Source organism: Geotrypetes seraphini, chromosome 9 (genome assembly GCF_902459505.1).
Source record: "Geotrypetes seraphini chromosome 9, aGeoSer1.1, whole genome shotgun sequence".
NCBI classification, from domain to species: domain Eukaryota; kingdom Metazoa; phylum Chordata; class Amphibia; order Gymnophiona; family Dermophiidae; genus Geotrypetes; species Geotrypetes seraphini.
The window spans coordinates 98859028-98875999 of record NC_047092.1 but is presented as its reverse complement, the minus strand read 5'-3'; the positions used below and the strand labels follow the sequence as shown (position 1 = coordinate 98875999).

Here is a 16972-nt window from a genome sequence, read left to right as displayed (position 1 = left end):
TTTGCTATACACGCTCTTCTCCCATGCTGACCACTACTCTGTTGGAGATGCCCTTCTGTGGGACATGAGAGGGGCATCTCAGTTTTTGTCCCTTTCTGAACTTGAGGATGCCCATCTGTACACCTCATAGAGGGTCTACTTAAGCCTGTGGGAGTGGCTATCAGCTTATCCTGGGTTCCTGACATGCGTCCTCTACTCGGTCTGGCACCTGGATGACAGAGGGTCCGGAATCCCTTGCTGGACTGTATCTTTGCTCTCTGTGTGGAGTGGAGTGTGGCTGCCTTGTGTCTGCAGGGAGCTGATGGGCCTACCTGATAGGAGTCTTGCTGGGGAGCGGTTGGAGGTGCAATCTGCTGGACCATGGTGTAGCTGGGAGACTGTATTGAACTGTTTTATCATATTTTCCTGTGGTTTTTGCCATTGTGTCTTGCCATTTTGGGCTGCGGGGTTTATTACTTTCTGCATTTTCTCTGGGGGAGGGGGGAGCTAGGCTTACGGGGGATGTTATTTTATCTGATGGTTTTTGGGGTGGGCAGGGAGTTGGGTGGGGGGTAGCATTCTGGGACTGTCTGAGGGGAGGGCGTTCGGAGGGTTGAGGGGTGTGATGTTTGGTGGTGGGTGATGATTGATGTGGGGGGTGTAGGATCTCAAATGTGGTGGAGGTTTGGATGGCTGGATGGTTAGTGTGGAGGGGGCTTGGGGGTGGGGTGGGCGGGTGCCCCTCGGCGACTGTTTCTGTTCCTTTTCTTGAGGGCTCGGCTGAGAGGCCCGCTGGGGAAGCCTTATGCTGTGTGTCTTTCTACTACTTATTCGCTGCAATTCTCATGACTATGGCTAATTTGACTTATATTGCCCTGAATGCTGCTGGCCTTCATTCCCCAATCAAACATAAGGTGCTGTCCTTTTTTGAAGCGGGAAAAGGTGTCAGTCGCATTCCTACAGGAAACACATCTTACCACTAGTGAACACAAGAAGTTGGTGCGGGATTGGATGGGTGAGGCCATGCACTCCTCCTATAACTCTAGACAAAGGGGAGTTGCTATTCTTATCAACAAGGCTGTAGTGGCAGTCCCACATAGGATTATTACTGACCCTCAGGGTAGGTATGTCTTCTGGGCTGGCACCCTCCAGGATCAACCAGTAGTTCTGTACAATATCTATGGCCTGAATGTATACTCCCACTCCTTTTTCTCTGGGATCTTAGCTCATCTCTTAGCCTTACCTAATTACAAACTCATAGTTGCTGGGGATTTTAATATTACCAGCAATCCTTCTGCAGATTACAAACCCCCGGATGGTGAGGAGCACAATGAGTAAAGTCCAGAGCACATGGCAGAGCGGAGAGCGGAGGAAGCAGAGAGGGAGTTAGCAGGGAGAGGAGCGGAAAAAGCAGAGAGAGAGGAGCGTAGAAAGCAGAGAGGGAGGCAGACAGGATACGGAGAGGGAAAGAGGCAAGGGATAACTCCACCTAACCCCTGACGTCACCAGCACACCACAGCCGAACTCCCCCATAAAAGGGGAGGAGCCAACGGCTAGGAGTCCATTGGAGCCAGTGCAAAGGCCAGCCGAAGGGAGTCAGGAGGAGCTGAGCCTAGTCCGGAGCACGTGGCAGAGCAGAGGAAGCAGAGAGGGAGTTAGCAGGGAGAAGAGCGGAGAAAGAAGAGAGAGGAGCAGAGAGCGGAGGAAGCAGAGAGGGAGTTAGCTGGGAGAGGAGCGGAGAAAGCAGAGAGAGGAGCGGAGAAAGCGGAGAGGGAGAGTGGAAGAGACGAGAGATAACTCCGCCTGCCCCCCCCGATGTCACCAGCACACCACAGCCGAACTCTCCCATAAAAGGGGAGGAGCCAACGGCATTCAGCGAAGGCGCTTGCCTTAGCGAGAGTGCCTTTGCGAAGGGCCTCAAGGAAGGCCGAATCTTTATTACAAGGACTCCAGAAAAGCAGCAAGGTAAGGACACAACACACTCGAGGCGGAGTGCAACCACCAGGCACATACAATTAACTAACTAGCAGGCGGACCTAAGCAAACACCCAAGCAGGAGAAAAAAAACCAAACTCGAGAACGGCAGTGAGAACTAGGAGCATCAAGACTACAATCAAGACCGGTGTTCCAGTCACCGAAGATATCCAGAGGATGGCCACGGTCTCCGTGCAGACGGAGGATGACCCAGGACGGAGGACAGAGGTCTCTGTGCAGACCGAAGCTATTCCCCAGCAGAAGACTTCAGTCTCCATACAGACAGAAGAGGTCGACTAGCAACAGCTAGACAGAGACATCCTGCAGGAAGAGGAGAAGCATCTGGGAAGATGAGGCCTTCATCGATGGAGTCATCCAGGAGCTGTCCCAAGTCACCAAGCATGCGCAAGACAAGACCATCTTCGAGACACCCAGACCGACCAAACCTACAGCTTTGAAACCAACGGGTTGGGGGTACGAGAAGAGGCTAGAGACGCTGACTCCTGGCAGCTGGTTACCTCCTCTACAGGCAAACACATAAAACTTTCCTCTTCTTTTTCTTGCAAACAGGGCAGCTTTACATCGACCCCACAGATCACCTTGAGGAACAGGTTCCAGCTTCTACAGGAAGGACCTACCAATGAAATACAGGAAGATGTCAAGCAGATGGCTCCGGTTCCGGGGGCTCTCCTCCTATAACTCTAGACAAAGGGGAGTTGCTATTCTTATCAACAAGGCTGTAGTGGCAGTCCCACATAGGATTATTACTGACCCTCAGATGTGGTGGCAATATCTGAAACCTGATTCACAGATTCCCATGGGTGGGATATGGCTATACCAGGATATAACTTACTCCGTCGAGACAGAGAGGGCAAAACAGGAGGAGGGGTAGCACTATACACTAAAGAGGACATCAAAGTTACCAGAATCACAGATGTCAAGTCCACCGGGGATCCCTCTGGGTGAACCTGGCCAGGGGAAATGACAAATGCCTGTATCTTGGTGTTGTATGCAGACCTCCAAGACAACAGGAAGACATAGACATAGAATTAATCGAAGACATCAAAACCATCACTCTGCGTGGAGACAGGTACTGTTGGGGGACTTCAATTTGCCTGATGCAGACTGGAACAAACTTTCCACTATGACCAGCAGCAGCAGAAGGCTACTAACCTCCATAAGGGGAGCACATCTCAAACAGATGGCATTGGAGCACACTAGAGATCAGGCGATACTGGACCTAGTACTCACCAATGGAGATAGTGTCACAGAGGTTTCGGTAGGTGATACATGGTATGGTTTCATTAGATCAAACATATCCACAAAGGTCCTCAACTTTAAGGGCACTAACTTCGAAAGCATGGGAGATTTCGTCTATGGGGTGCTGCAAAACCAGGCTGCAACAGATAATGTAGAGGTAATGTGGTCAGCTCTGAAATCTACCCTACACGAAGCAACCAAACTCTATATAAAAACAGTGAGTAAACGGCGGAAGAACAATAAACCTTAGTGGTTCTCTGCGGAGATCTTGGACCTCGTGAAGAAGAAGAAAAGAGCATTTGTTTCCTGCAAACAATCAGAAAGACTAGAAGCTAAAGAAGACTATCTGGCAAAGTCTAGAGCTGTCAAAATAGCAGTCAGAGATGCCAAACTCCGGATGGAAGAGAATCTAGCAAAGAACATTAAAAAAGGGGATAAATCCTTCTTAAGGTATATTAGTGACAGAAAAAGAAACACAGATGGGATAGTGCACCTTAGGAAACCAGACGGGAATTATGTAGAATCCGATAAAGCCGAACTACTAAATGAATATTTCTGCTCAGTCTTTACCTGCGAGGTGCCGGGATCCGGTCCACAGCTGCAGACAAGGGAAAGCTCAGATGACCCATTTAGAAATTTTGAGTTTACGACCAGCAGCGTCTACCATGAACTATCAAGGCTCAAAGTGAACAAAGCCATGGGACCGGATAAACTACATCCCAGAGTGCTTAGGGAGTTGAGAGATGTCCTGGTGGAGCCGTTATCTGCGCTCTTCAATCTTTCCCTAAGTACAGGACACCATAACCTCACTAGACATCAACAAACGCAACTACCCCATACAGCCCACCATTAAAATACTGGGTGTAATTCTGGACCAATGCCTCACCATGAAAGACCAGGTGGACTCCCTAATCAAAAAGGGTTTTTTCACATTCTGGAAACTTAAATCCATTAAAGCATACTTTGATAACTCTGCATTCAGAATCCTGGTACAATCCCTCGTACTGAGTCAACTCGACTACTGTAACATCGCCTATTTAGCAATCCCCAAAAGAATATGCGATGCTTACAATTAATGCAAAACACTGCGGTCAGACTAATCTTCGGTCTAATGAAGTTCGATCACGTGACGCTATACTTCAAACAGCTACACTGGCTGCCGATGGAAGCTCGTGTAAAGTTTAAGTTCGCCTGCTTTTGCTTTAAAGTTCTCTACGGTCTAACCCCTAAATACATCATTGACCTCTTCTCCTTCTCAGCCAACAGACACAAGAGAAGCTCCCACTTGCACTTCGTTTCTCCCCCGATTAGAGGTTGCAAACTAAAAAAACACCATGAGCATCTTCTCTCACATCAAGCAGCTCTATGGGGCAAAAACCTAGAACAACTCCTGTTGCCCACCACTTACGAGGTATTCAGGAAACACTTCAAAACTCACCTATTCCTGAAATACCTAGACAGCTGACCCACTCCTCTCTTTCTCCTCTCTAACGGTGTTCCTACCCTTTCTCCCTATTGTTCCCACATCCCTTAAATTATCTCAACTTGTACTTGTACCCATCCTGGCCCACCCATCCTGGTACTAATCTTTTGTAAACCGCATAGAACTTAACGGTACTGCGGTATATAAACTGTTATTTATTATTATTACAGGAAGAGTCCCATTGGATTGGAAAACAGCACCAAAAAAAGGGTTGCAGAATGGAGGCTAAACTTATGGAAACATTAATCAAACGCAAATTAGATACGATCCTGAATGATGAGAATCTACGTGCCAATCCAATCTAATCAGTTTCTTTGACTGGGTAACGAAAAAGCTAGATATTGGGGAGTCCCTGGACGTCGTGTACTTGGACTTCAGTAAGCCTTTTGATAGTGTCACACACCGTAGGTTATTGAGCAAGATGAGTTTGTTGGAATTAGGAGAAACATTGACTGCATGGGTTAAAGACTGGCTCAGAGGTAGATTTCAGAGGGTGGTAGTAAATGGTACTCTCTCCGAAATGTCGGAAGTGATCAGTGGAGTGCCGCAGGGCTCAGTCTTGGGTCCGATCCTATTTAATATCTTTGTAAGGGACCTGGCTCAGGAGTTTCGAGGTAAAATTACATTATTTGTTGATGACGTTAAACTATGCAACATAGTGGGCAAAAGCACAGTGCTCAACAGTATTGTGCAGGACCTACTCTTACTTGAACATTGGTCCACAACTTGGAAACTAAGTTTTAATGCCAAAAAGTGTAAGGTCATGTACCTTGGCAGCAGAAATCCACGCAGAACTTACACCCTAAATGGTGAGACCTTAGCAAGAACTGCAGCAGAGCAGGACTTAGGAGTGATCATTAGTGAAGATATGAAGACTGCCAATCAAGCGGAGAAAGCTTCATCCAAGGCTAGACAAATGCTGGGTTGTATCCAAAGAAGTTTTGTCAGCCGGAAGCCCAAAGTTGTAATGCCGTTGTACAGGTCCATGGTGAGACCTCATCTGAAATATTGTGTACAATTCTGGAGGCCACACTATCAAAAGGATGTGCTGAGAGTTGAGTCGGTTCAGCGAATGACCACCAGGATGGTCTCAGGACTCAAGGATCTCCCATATGAGGAATGTCTGGGTAAGTTGCAGCTATACTCACTCGAGGAACACAGAAGAGAGGGGTGACATGATTGAGACATTCAAATATGTTACGGGCCGTATTGAGGTAGAAGAAGATATCTTTTTCCTTAACGGACCTATGGCAACAAGAGGGCATCCATTGAAAATCAGGGGTGGGAGATTTCATAGCGACAATAGGAAGTATTTCTTCACCGAAAGGGTGGTTGATTGTTGGAATGATCTTCCACTGCAGGTAATTGAGGCCAGGAACGTGCTAGATTTTAAGAAATAGTGGGATAGGTATGTGTGATCACTTCAAGGAAGAACTTAGGGGGGTGGGTCATTAGAGTGGGCAGACTTGTTGGGCCGGTGTCCCTTTTCTGCCGTCATATTCTGTTTGTATTGCTATGAAATTCCTGATGGGTGAACTTGGGCTGGTGGATGCATGGCATGTCTATCATCCGGGCCGAGGTGGACTTCACTTTTTATTCCGAGTGCATCAACACATTCTAGGTTGGACTATATCTTGCTGCCATCCCGGTCTATTGGTAGAGTGGTGCGATGCATATCGTTGACGTCCCCTTTAGTGATCATGCCGCCGTTACTCTCACACTGAAATGCAGGGACATACCCAAGACCGCATCTTGTGTCTTAATCCCACCCTCTATTTGGACCAACACTTTCACACTTAGCTCATTGAGGAATGGTCCACTTACTGCACTACCAAAATGGGCGGTGAGGTTTCTGACACCATTTTCTGGGAGGCGGCGAAGGCGTATCTCCGGGGTAGAATTATCGCTTACACGGTCAAGCAGAGAAGGCAGAGGGATGTGGAATTGGTAGCTCTTATCCAGCAATTGTGTCTTAGTAAGGGGGTCCTTGTTGCACAACCTTCAGAAGAATCCTGCGCCACGAATCTTGGTCTACAAAAACAGATAGATGCCCTACTGACTGTGCGGGCCATGACCCATATTTATGTTTATAAGTTTCAGTTATATAAAGGTGGGCAAATTATTGGCCAACTTGGTATGGCCATTTCGCAAGGCTACTCGGGTTTCACATGGAGGAGATGTCGATACAAGATCAGTTTGTTCGATTTTATACGGAACTTTACGGCCCGGGTCCCTATTATTTGGCCGCTGGAGATTCCTTTTTCTGTGACCTTGACCTACCACAAGTGTCGACTGCTCATTTGCATCTTTTAAACTCACCCATTTCTTGTGAAGAAGTTCATGCTGCCAAGGGGAAGTTGAAGCTGGCAAAGGCCCCTGGCCCCGATGGTATGGGACCTGAGTTTTACAAAATCCTGAAACCTTAGATTAGGCCTGCTTTGGTGGCAAGGAGAAGGAAAGGCGCTTCTGGAGCCTCGAGGCGCCTGGAGACTCCCCTTCAGATGTCTAAGGAGGATTTTTTGCGGCGCCTGAATCAAGAGGCAGCAGCTGCATCGGGGAGTCACCCGCTGGAATCGCCGGGAAGGAGTGAGGTCGCGGCAAGTTTCCCTGGGCTAGAGTCGACTCTGAGCCCCGACCCCTCAGCCGCAGCGTGCTAGCTCTCCACGGGAGAGTAGTCAGCCCGAGGAGGCAGACTTCGTTTCCCGGGAGGCTGAAGTGAGTGAAGCACTGGAGGAAGACGAGACTGCGGTGAGAACAACGAGGGGACCTGAAATGGAGCAAGGTTCCCAGAGGGAGAAGACTGCCATTGCTGTGGAAGCTGGGACAATGCAAGCAAGTATATTCTCTGTTCCTAAACCCATGAATGTTACTCTAGACTCTATTTGGGACTTGGTAATAACTCTGGGACAAACATTGTCACCACAAATTAAAGAACTAGAAGAGAAATATTTACAACAAAGAAATGAAATAAATGGACTTAAACAGGAAAATATATCGATGAAAAATAATGTGGAAAAAATAGATAAAAAGATAAGTGAAGTAACTCAAATTCAAACGACACTGATTAAGGACAATCTTAACCTTAGGAGAAAGGTGGAAATGATGGAAAATAATATGTGGTTGAATAACCTTAGATTTTTGAACTTCCCAAAGATTCCTTCTTTATCAGCAAAATAAGTTTTGAAAAAGTACTTTTGTGAGGTTCTTAATGTTCCCAATGATGCTTTTCCTCCTTTTTCCAAAATATATTATTTGCCATCAAAAAATTTGGAAGAACAACATCCACTAGAACAACAAGGTCAGGGTGAACAAATGGACATAACATTATTATTGGAATCTTCAATGAAGGAGGTAGCTATTCCAGCTACCCTATTGGCTATGGTGGTTTTATCACCAGATAAAAATTGGATATTACAGCTTTATTTTAAGAATAGACATAAAGAATTTCTTGGATATAAAGTTCAAATATTTCCGGATGTGACAAGGGAATCTCAGAAACGAAGGAAGGAATTTTTGCTTCTTAAGCCTGGGGTCGCTGCAATGGGGGCATCATTTCTTTTACGATATCCTTGCAAATGCATTGTAAAGTATAAATCTTGCAATTATATTTTCTTTGAACCCTCTCAGCTGACAGGATTTCTCTCCAGGAGGGGCCTTGAAGGGGATTAAGAAAATCTTAATGTATAATTTACTCTTGATCCACTCTCATCTGACCGCCTAATTTGTAATTTGAATTTATTCTTTTTCCTTTTAATAGTTTCTCACTCAGGAACATCTTGGATCTCAATTTGGGACTTTAATTTTGATTAAGTAAATAGCAATTTTGTCATATAGATGTTACTTCAATTGTTTATATTATGTTGACTCAATCATATTCTGTACAAGGAGTTTATTCTTGATAATATGCTCAAAATATAAATAAAGGAAAAAAAAAAAAAAAAAGGCCTGCTTTGGTGGCTATGTATGCTGACATGCAATCCACTGGTCACATTCTCCCTGAACAGAGCCATGCCCGTGTGGTAGTTTTTTCGAAACCAGGGCATGATTCTGAGTTGGTGGGCTCTTACCGACCAATCTCGTTGTTAAATCAAGATATGAAGATCCTCACAGCGATTCTTGCAGGCCGGCTGGCACAGATAGTTCCCTCTCTGGTTCATGTTAATCAGGTAGGTTTTGTCCCTGGGCGTTTTGCCTCTTCCAACATCCTGCGGGCCTTCGTAGCACTTTGAGAGGGTAAGGGCAGGGCGGGTAATGACCTCTAGGCCAGTTTGGATGCCGAGAAGGCCTTTGACAAGGTGACCTGGTCTTACCTCTTTTGGGTAGTGCAACAATTTGGCATTCGGGGATCGTTCTATCAATGGATTGTCAACCTCTATACTGCACCAACGGCCCAATTGCTTATCAATAAATGTTGCAACAGGGTACGAGGCAGGGCTGCCCCTTTTCTCCCCTCCTGTTTGTTTTGTCTTTGAAACCTTTGGCTCAGAAGATTAGAACTATCCCGGACATTATGGGCATCTGTGTAGGATCAGAAGAATGTAAAATCACACTATTTATGGATGACATGTTTTTGTTTGTGAGTAATGCGCAGGAGACTATCCCTCACTTGACCGCCCTTATTGGGGACTTTGGTGCTTTTTCGGGTCTTTGTATCAACTTTGGTAAATCTGAGGCTTTGCCTGTCTCCTCCAAGTGTGCATCGCACGATACCCCAGATTTCCTGTTTCGTTGGGCAGGGGGGTACTCAAGTAGCTGGGAATTTTTCTTAGTGCCGACTGGCCTAGTGTCTACCGCCATAATATTTCTGATAAACTGAGGTCTTTGAAAGAATACTGTGAACGCTGGGTGGGGGGGGGGGGACTTGCCCTTATCTTTGTCTGGTAGAGTTGCTCTTGTGAAAATGGTTTTGCTCCCCAAACTCCTTTACCCCCCTACAGATGATTCCACTCTGGCTTCGTGGGGCAGATGAACGCTCGTATCGGTCCTTTATTGGCTCCTTCATCTGGCATCGTAGGGGAGCGCACATGGTTGGTGGAAACTAATGTAGAGTCAGGGGGGGTGGGCTAGCTTTGCATGATCTTCGCTTATACAATGTCGCTGCTCTTTTGTGGTGACTACATGAGCTCTTTATTGCTGAACCCCGATTTGCTCCTGTTGGACTTTTTGATTCTTGCACAGCTCCATATGCAGCTTTGGCGTGCCCACAGTGGCACTGTTCCCGTCTCGGACTATATTCAATTTGGTTCACCCCCTTGCCTTCCACTTTGGTGGAGGCATAGGATTGGTAAGGGACAGAGCAATTGGGCCTTCCAGATGCTTAGTCAGAGCCCTAATATTCTACCGGCCCACCCATCCTGTAAAATAGTTGGGAGCAGGAGGGGTGCCCGGTCCCTCCTGCTCCTTGGGCAAGGCTCCCCAACATCTTTGGGAGCAAGAGGGGTGCCCAGACCCTCCTCCTGCTCCTACACCGCTCCAAAATCTTTGGGAGCAGGAGGAAACTCTGATGCCTACTGCCGCCCAATAGCGGCCTTAGACCCCGCCCCGGCGCATCATCTTATGCACGTGGAGAGGCCTAAGGCACTGATTGGCTGAGGTGCCTCAGGCTCCTCCCTTTGGAGGATTGGCCAAAAAAAAGAGCGGTTCCTTGCCCTGAACAGCTGAGTGGCAGGAAGCTTTGGAGCTTCTCATAGCAATAAATTAGACAGGAGACGCTAGGATTACGATGAACCTTCATGTAAATTATTTGCATGCAAATTTTTAGTGCATCAATAGCTCTTTTAAAATCAGCCAAAAATTGGATCAGAGTGGACCCGATCCTGTTTAGTGCATCTAGCTCTGTCTGAGAAATGTCCTGGAACAACATTGTTTAATAACTGTGCTAAGATTATTTAATTTACCTGAATCTTCAGCCTTGCCAGAACTAGGACAGGAAAATGTCATCATCGAAGCAGAGGATATGGGTTTAATTCCTGCTGAAGTTAAAGTCTGTGACTTGCTGGCCAATACCTGCAGCTCTGGTCCAGAAGATTTTGGTAAAGGAATCGCTGCAGTAGATGAACTAGAGCCCACACCTTCAGCTGGCTTCAAGAATGAAAGGAAAATATGTTAGACTATATTAAATGAGGCATTTTCTTCAAATATATCTATTGCTCTTTATTTATTTCCATGCAACTTTAAACAAAATTTCTGACTTAGGGGAAGTATCAATGCTGACATTTTTAAAAATTACTACTACTGTATTTGAGAATTTTTTGGATTTAGCTCACATCATTCTCATTAGTTCAAGGCAAATTCATTTCATATACACTTGGGCTTAAAATCTAGGGGGCCTTTCTACTAAAGGGTGCTAAGCCCTTTATGCAGTTAGCATGTGAGAACAGGTTACTGCAAAATGTCTTAAGAATGTTTTGCAGCATTTTGCCCGTTTGCTTGTGCTAACCTGCACATTATTCATTTTTCTAATTAATTTTGGGAAGGGGGCATGATGTGAGTAGGGAATAGGTATGTTTGCATTAGTCAGTACATTGTGATTAGCATACGCTAAATGGTTAATGCAGGAGCACTTAGCCTAGATTCTTTAAAAAATATGTTAAAAACATGCTAGGCTATCACAGCCGTTCTGGTAACAAATTTAAAAAAGTGAGTCATTCTCCCCAAAACTCTCATATAAATGAGGTTGGCAGAGAGTAGCGAAGACTTGCTAAATTTGCATGCACCCATCGCTGGAGATAGCAATGGGCACATGTGCAGAAAAAAATACAAAAAGAAACAAAATGGCAGGAGAGATGTTCAATCTCTCCCACTGCCAACCAACCCCCCCCCCCCCCGCAGCAGGGGAAATGTCCACTCTGTACCACTGCCAAGTGACCCCCCCCCAGCAGCAGGAAAGATGCCCATTCTTTCCCGCTGCCACACAACACTCCCCTTGCAGCAGGAGAGATGTCCACTCTCTCCCGTTACCAAGCGAAACCCCCCCTAGCAGTGGGAGAGATGTGGCAGCTGGACAGAATGGGTCAGGGCGGGTATTGTGTGGCAGTGGGGGAGAATGGGCATCTCTCCAGCTGCTGGAAGGGAGGGGAGGGGGGGGGTCGCTTCTTAAAACAGCTTTTCTAGCAGTTTCTGACACTGCCATGCCGGGGTTTTAAACAGTGTTGTAACTGTATTGGCACCCCTGGACCAGTCGCTGATTTTTTTAAAAATATATTTTTGTTGAAAATTTTCTTTAAAATACAAAAATCCAATATTAAACAAATTCTAAGCCCTAATTGGGCTATTTGAACCAACATGATATCAAAAAATTATTTATCAAAATAAACAATCTCATATTATCCCCTCATTCCCTCCCCCCTCCCTTCCCTCTCCCCATCCCTTAACCCCAAATCCTCTTCCCTACTCATTGGTCTCTAAATCGTCTTTCTAGTATAACCATATTATTAAGACAACTGTTACGTTTTCATTTTGTTATCTTTACATATAGATAAAAATTTCAATAATCTTGACTGGAAACCTGTAAAATCAGATCCAGTTTTATCCATTAGTCATTTGTGGAGTCATAATGACCATGATGTTTACCTGTTAATTGTTCCAATGCTTTCAATGCAATAAGTTTCATACGCCAATCTTGTGTATTAGGGCCTATTGACTGTTTCCACTTTAAGGCAATCACACATTTAGCTGCAGCATAGCATAGGCATTTAATTTGTCTCTGCCAATTATGTCCCTTGTTGTTATAGAGACCTAGTAAACAAGCTTTTGGATCTAAATGTATAGAAGAGCCCAAGCCTTTAGACATATATTTGATAACAGAAGACCAAAAACATTGTATAAGATTACAAGACTACCAAATATGATAATATGTTCCTTTAGCAGCCATGCATCTGTTGCAACCTGAGGGTACATAGCACAGATTCAATCAGGAGTATAGTATCGAGTGAGAACTTTATATGCATTTTCCTTAATCAACACACATCTACAAGATTTAGATACCTCCATAAATATTATTTTCCATTCAGATTTGGTTAATTGAAGCCCTATATCAGCTTCCCAAGATATCATAAATTTGTGTCTACTAAATTTGATATTATTAAAAAAATCTATAGAACACTGTGATTGATCTTTGTGTTATTTGGAACTCCAAGTACAGTTTTTCTAAGTTCTCAGATTCCATTTGGTTATTCCCCAACCACTCTTGATTTTGAATGAAATGTTTTTACCTGTAAATATGGGAATATATCTCTTGAGGATAATTGATAAGTTTTCTGTAATTCTGCGAAGGGTATTAAATTTCCCCATTATCAATAAACTGCCCAAACCTTATTAACCCCTGATGCTCCCATCTTATAAACACTACCTTTTCTCTACCTGTTTGAAAGGCTGCTTCAAATCTAATGGCTGAAGAAGAAAAGGTTACATTATTTCCACAAAAAGATCTTTGTATCTTATACCAAAGCTCCAACAAATGGGTGACAAATGTAATAAGGTTTTCAAATGGAATGCCCAAATTAAATGACACAAAGGGAAGTTCGGAAAGCTAGCTTGCTGTTTTAATACTCCTGGTTTTTCAGGAAAGTATTCCCAATCAAATATTTGTTTAATTTTAGCTGCCCAATAATACCAAGTTATATTAGGCAATCCTCTCCCCCCCCTCAGGTCCCTACCATATTAGGCAATATTGGGGATCCCTTGCCCCACACAAATCTAGATAACTCTCGTTGAAATAGCTCGAGTCTTTTGGAATCAATAAAGGTAAGGCTTGAAAAAGAAAAAGCATACGGGGTAATACATTCATTTTAAGAACTGCGATCTTTCCCCACCATGATAGCCATAGTGTGCTCCATTTGCTTAAATCATGTCTAATATTATTCCATAAAATGTCATAGTTACTTGAATATAACAATGACAAATCTCTAGTAATTTTAACACCAAGATATCTTATTTGGGTGGGGGCCCATTTAAATGGAAAGCTTTTGTGAGGTTCTTCCTCTACTGAAGGGGAGATTATGATTCCCATAATTTCTGATTTATTATAATTGATTTTAAATCTCGCCACTTTACTATAAGTTGTAATTCTGTCATAATCTCTGGTAGGGTCTGCTAGAACAAGATATCATCAGCAAAAAGTGCTATTTTATGATGTAAAGAACCATATTGAAAACCCTGTATCTCTACGTTATCTCATATACATTGAACAAAAGGTTCTATTGAAACGGCAAACAGTAGAAGTGAGAATGGGCAGCCTTGCCTGGCCCTCCTCTGAATTTCAAACAAACTAGAATAACCACCATTTACCTGGACTCGTGCAACTGTGGAGTCATACAATTTATGAATCCAGATAAATAATCCCATCCCTATTCATACCTTATGCAACACCTGCCACAGAAAACCCCAGTGGACCCTATCAAATGCCTTCTCTGCGTCAGTTAATAATAGCAAAAAAGGAATATCTGACTCCCGAGCACCCCGCATTATATCCAAAGTCCTAGAGATATTGTCCCCTACCTGACGCTTCATAACAAACCTAGATTGATCAACATGTATTAATTTGGGGAGGGCTACAGAGAGTCTGTCAGCTATCACTTTGGCTATTAACTTTACATCTACATTCAAAAGAGAAATAGGACGATATGAGGAACAAACGAACATAAGACACGGCAGCCCTTAGGTCAAAAACCAGTGCCCTATTTGAGTCTAGCCTTACTTATCCAACCTTTTCTTGAATCCCTGAAGGGTGTTTTCCCCTATATCAGCCTCCAGTAGATTTCTACCACTCTCTGGGTGGAGAAGAACTCCCTTACATTTCAGTATAACAGAGATACCCACTTCCCTCATGCTTGGTAGCAATAAATTTTCCCCCAACAATCCATTACCAACCTGAACTAACAAAGGGCCCACCAAATTAACAAAAAATGTATAAAAACAAGGAGAAAAGCCATCTAGGCTGGGAGAACTATTCAACTGTAAAGTTTTTATAGCCTTTAGAATTTCCTGCATTGTTATAGGGAGGTCTAATTTAATTTTTTCTTCCTTGGTAAGCTTTGGCAATTGGAGGGGCGTGGCTTGGCAGCTTACCATGGTGGATGCGTAATCGCTTCACTCCTCAATCTCGGGTATCCTTCGAGTATATAATTAAGTTGCGGTTTCCTTTTTTGAGGCAAAAACTAGTAGAAATCCTAAAGAGGAAGGAGTTTTATGTGAATGGATGTCTTCAACTCAGCAAACAAAGCTGGAAACAGCATTTGTAGGTGGAAACGGAGAGATTAAAGGCGGACCCGCTGACTCCCTTCAGAGTTCCACTTCAAGAGAGGGTGTTTCTGAAAGCACAGACCTAATAGTAGAGCTCAGAGACATCATACTGGAAGTAAGAGGAGGTGGCTAATCTGGCTAAACAAATGGAGGTGGTTAATTCTCATGTAGCACAGATTGATTCAAGGGTGGAGAAAACGGAGGTGGCTTTACAGCAGTGCCAGAAGGATTGCCATATAGTACAAGGTTTGGTGAGACAAATTGAAGATTTTGAAAATCGGTCCAGATGGAATAATTTAAGAGTACTGGGTCTATCAGAGGGTTTGGAGGGGAAAGACGCGGTCGCCTTTTTGGAGGGAATAATTCCAAAATTGGTCCCCTTAAGCCCTAGATTTCTGTTGGAAATAGAGTACGCTCCTAAAATTCCAGTAAAGTCAAATGGAAGGGGGAGCCCATAACCGTTGATATTCAGAGTGTTGCGGCTAAAGTGAATAGGGAAATAAAATACAAGGACTCCAAAATATTTATTGTCCCTGATTTCGCTAATGCTACGGCCAATAAGCGCAAGCAATTTTTACAAATTAGACCTAGGCTAAGAGAATTAGGGGCTAAATATGGCTTCTTATACCCAGCTATAATGAGGGTCACACTGGATAATAAAACAACTCAGTTTGAAGAGCCAGAAAAATTGCTGGGATTTCTGGAGCAGCAGAGGGAACCAATGACTGTATAAATCTTAAGATTAACAGGTTCAGATATATTTAGTGAGAACAATATATCAGAGGCTGGAATGTTGGGAACTGAAAGAAAACAACGAAAAGACAGTAAGAAAGGAAAAAAAAACTGCTGGTCATTTCTGTCTAAGGAATATCCAGGGTATATGAGTTATAAACTAGATGTAAGCACTAAAGATATTTGTACTGAGCGAAAAATTAGCCTTCGATGGTTGAAGATCTAAGGTTTGCTGTTTTATACTGCCAAAAAACCCCAGGATATCAGTGGGTTTATTTAGAAAGATAATGATCTAAGGGTGAAGCTGTGACAGAGAAAACTTGATGTCTGGCAAGGATTATATATGGATATCCGGAAGCACAACACAGGATACTTAAAGAATAATAAATTCATTTGTTTTGCAAGTTCTGGAAAGCAGAATATTTGGATTTAGGACTTCTTGATAGAATTAATTGGAGGAATTTCAGCAGCTGCACAGAACTGATAGTATGACATACTGAACTGATTCAATATGTGAAATAGTGCAGTTCATTTAAAGTGTCCTTCTTCGTGCTAAATGCAATATGCAAAGACAATTCAATAAGGTTTCTGGCATATTATTCAACTTGGATCTCATTCTGACAGGTTTTTTTTGAGCCTGTTATTATTATTTTTTTTATTTTTATTCAATTTTCTATACCGTTCTCCCAGGGGAGCTTAGAACGGTTTACATGAACTTATTCAGGTACGCAAGCATTTTTCCCTTTCTGTCCTGGTGGGCTCACAATCCTGGGGCAATAGGGGTATTAAGCGACTTGCCCAGGGTCACAAGGGTGGGTTTGAACCTGCAACCTCAGGGTGCTGAAGCTGTAGCTTTAACCACTGTGCTACGCTCTCCTCCTTAGAGACGCAGCAGACGCGAGGCAATGACAGTGGTATATATGTTGAAGTAATTTTCACTAGAGGAAGTACAGCAATGATTTTATATAATACTTGGCACAGATTTTCATCTGAATAGTTCTTTAGGGTTGTTACTTAGTTAATAATTAAAAACTTGATATAAAATAAGTTTTACAGATATGAAATGTTTCTATAATGAGATGATCTGTGTTTTGGTTTTGGAATTCATCATTGAATGTATGAATTATTGCTAAATACCATTTTAATTCTTATTAGTGATTAGTTATTTAGTTGTTTATTCTATATTTGTTAGTAGTTAAGTTTAATTAATTGATTTAATTTAATTTAATTAAGTAATTAAAGTTCCATGGGATTTGGGGTTATTTCTTTTATAATATTTACATAATTTTATAGACAACAGAG

At 43.4% G+C, this 16972-nt stretch overlaps 1 protein-coding gene across 9 annotated transcripts in view; it reads right to left on the bottom strand.

The window, feature by feature from the left end:
- The window catches only part of YEATS2 (YEATS domain containing 2), a 1675245-nt gene that overhangs the window by 384925 nt on the left and 1273348 nt on the right, over positions 1 to 16972 (bottom strand). For all 9 annotated transcript variants that reach the window (XM_033957686.1, XM_033957691.1, XM_033957693.1 and 6 more), the window contains one exon: positions 10594 to 10777. In XM_033957686.1, coding sequence (XP_033813577.1) covers positions 10594 to 10777 — 184 coding nt within the window. The remainder of the gene's footprint in view (positions 1 to 10593; positions 10778 to 16972) is intronic.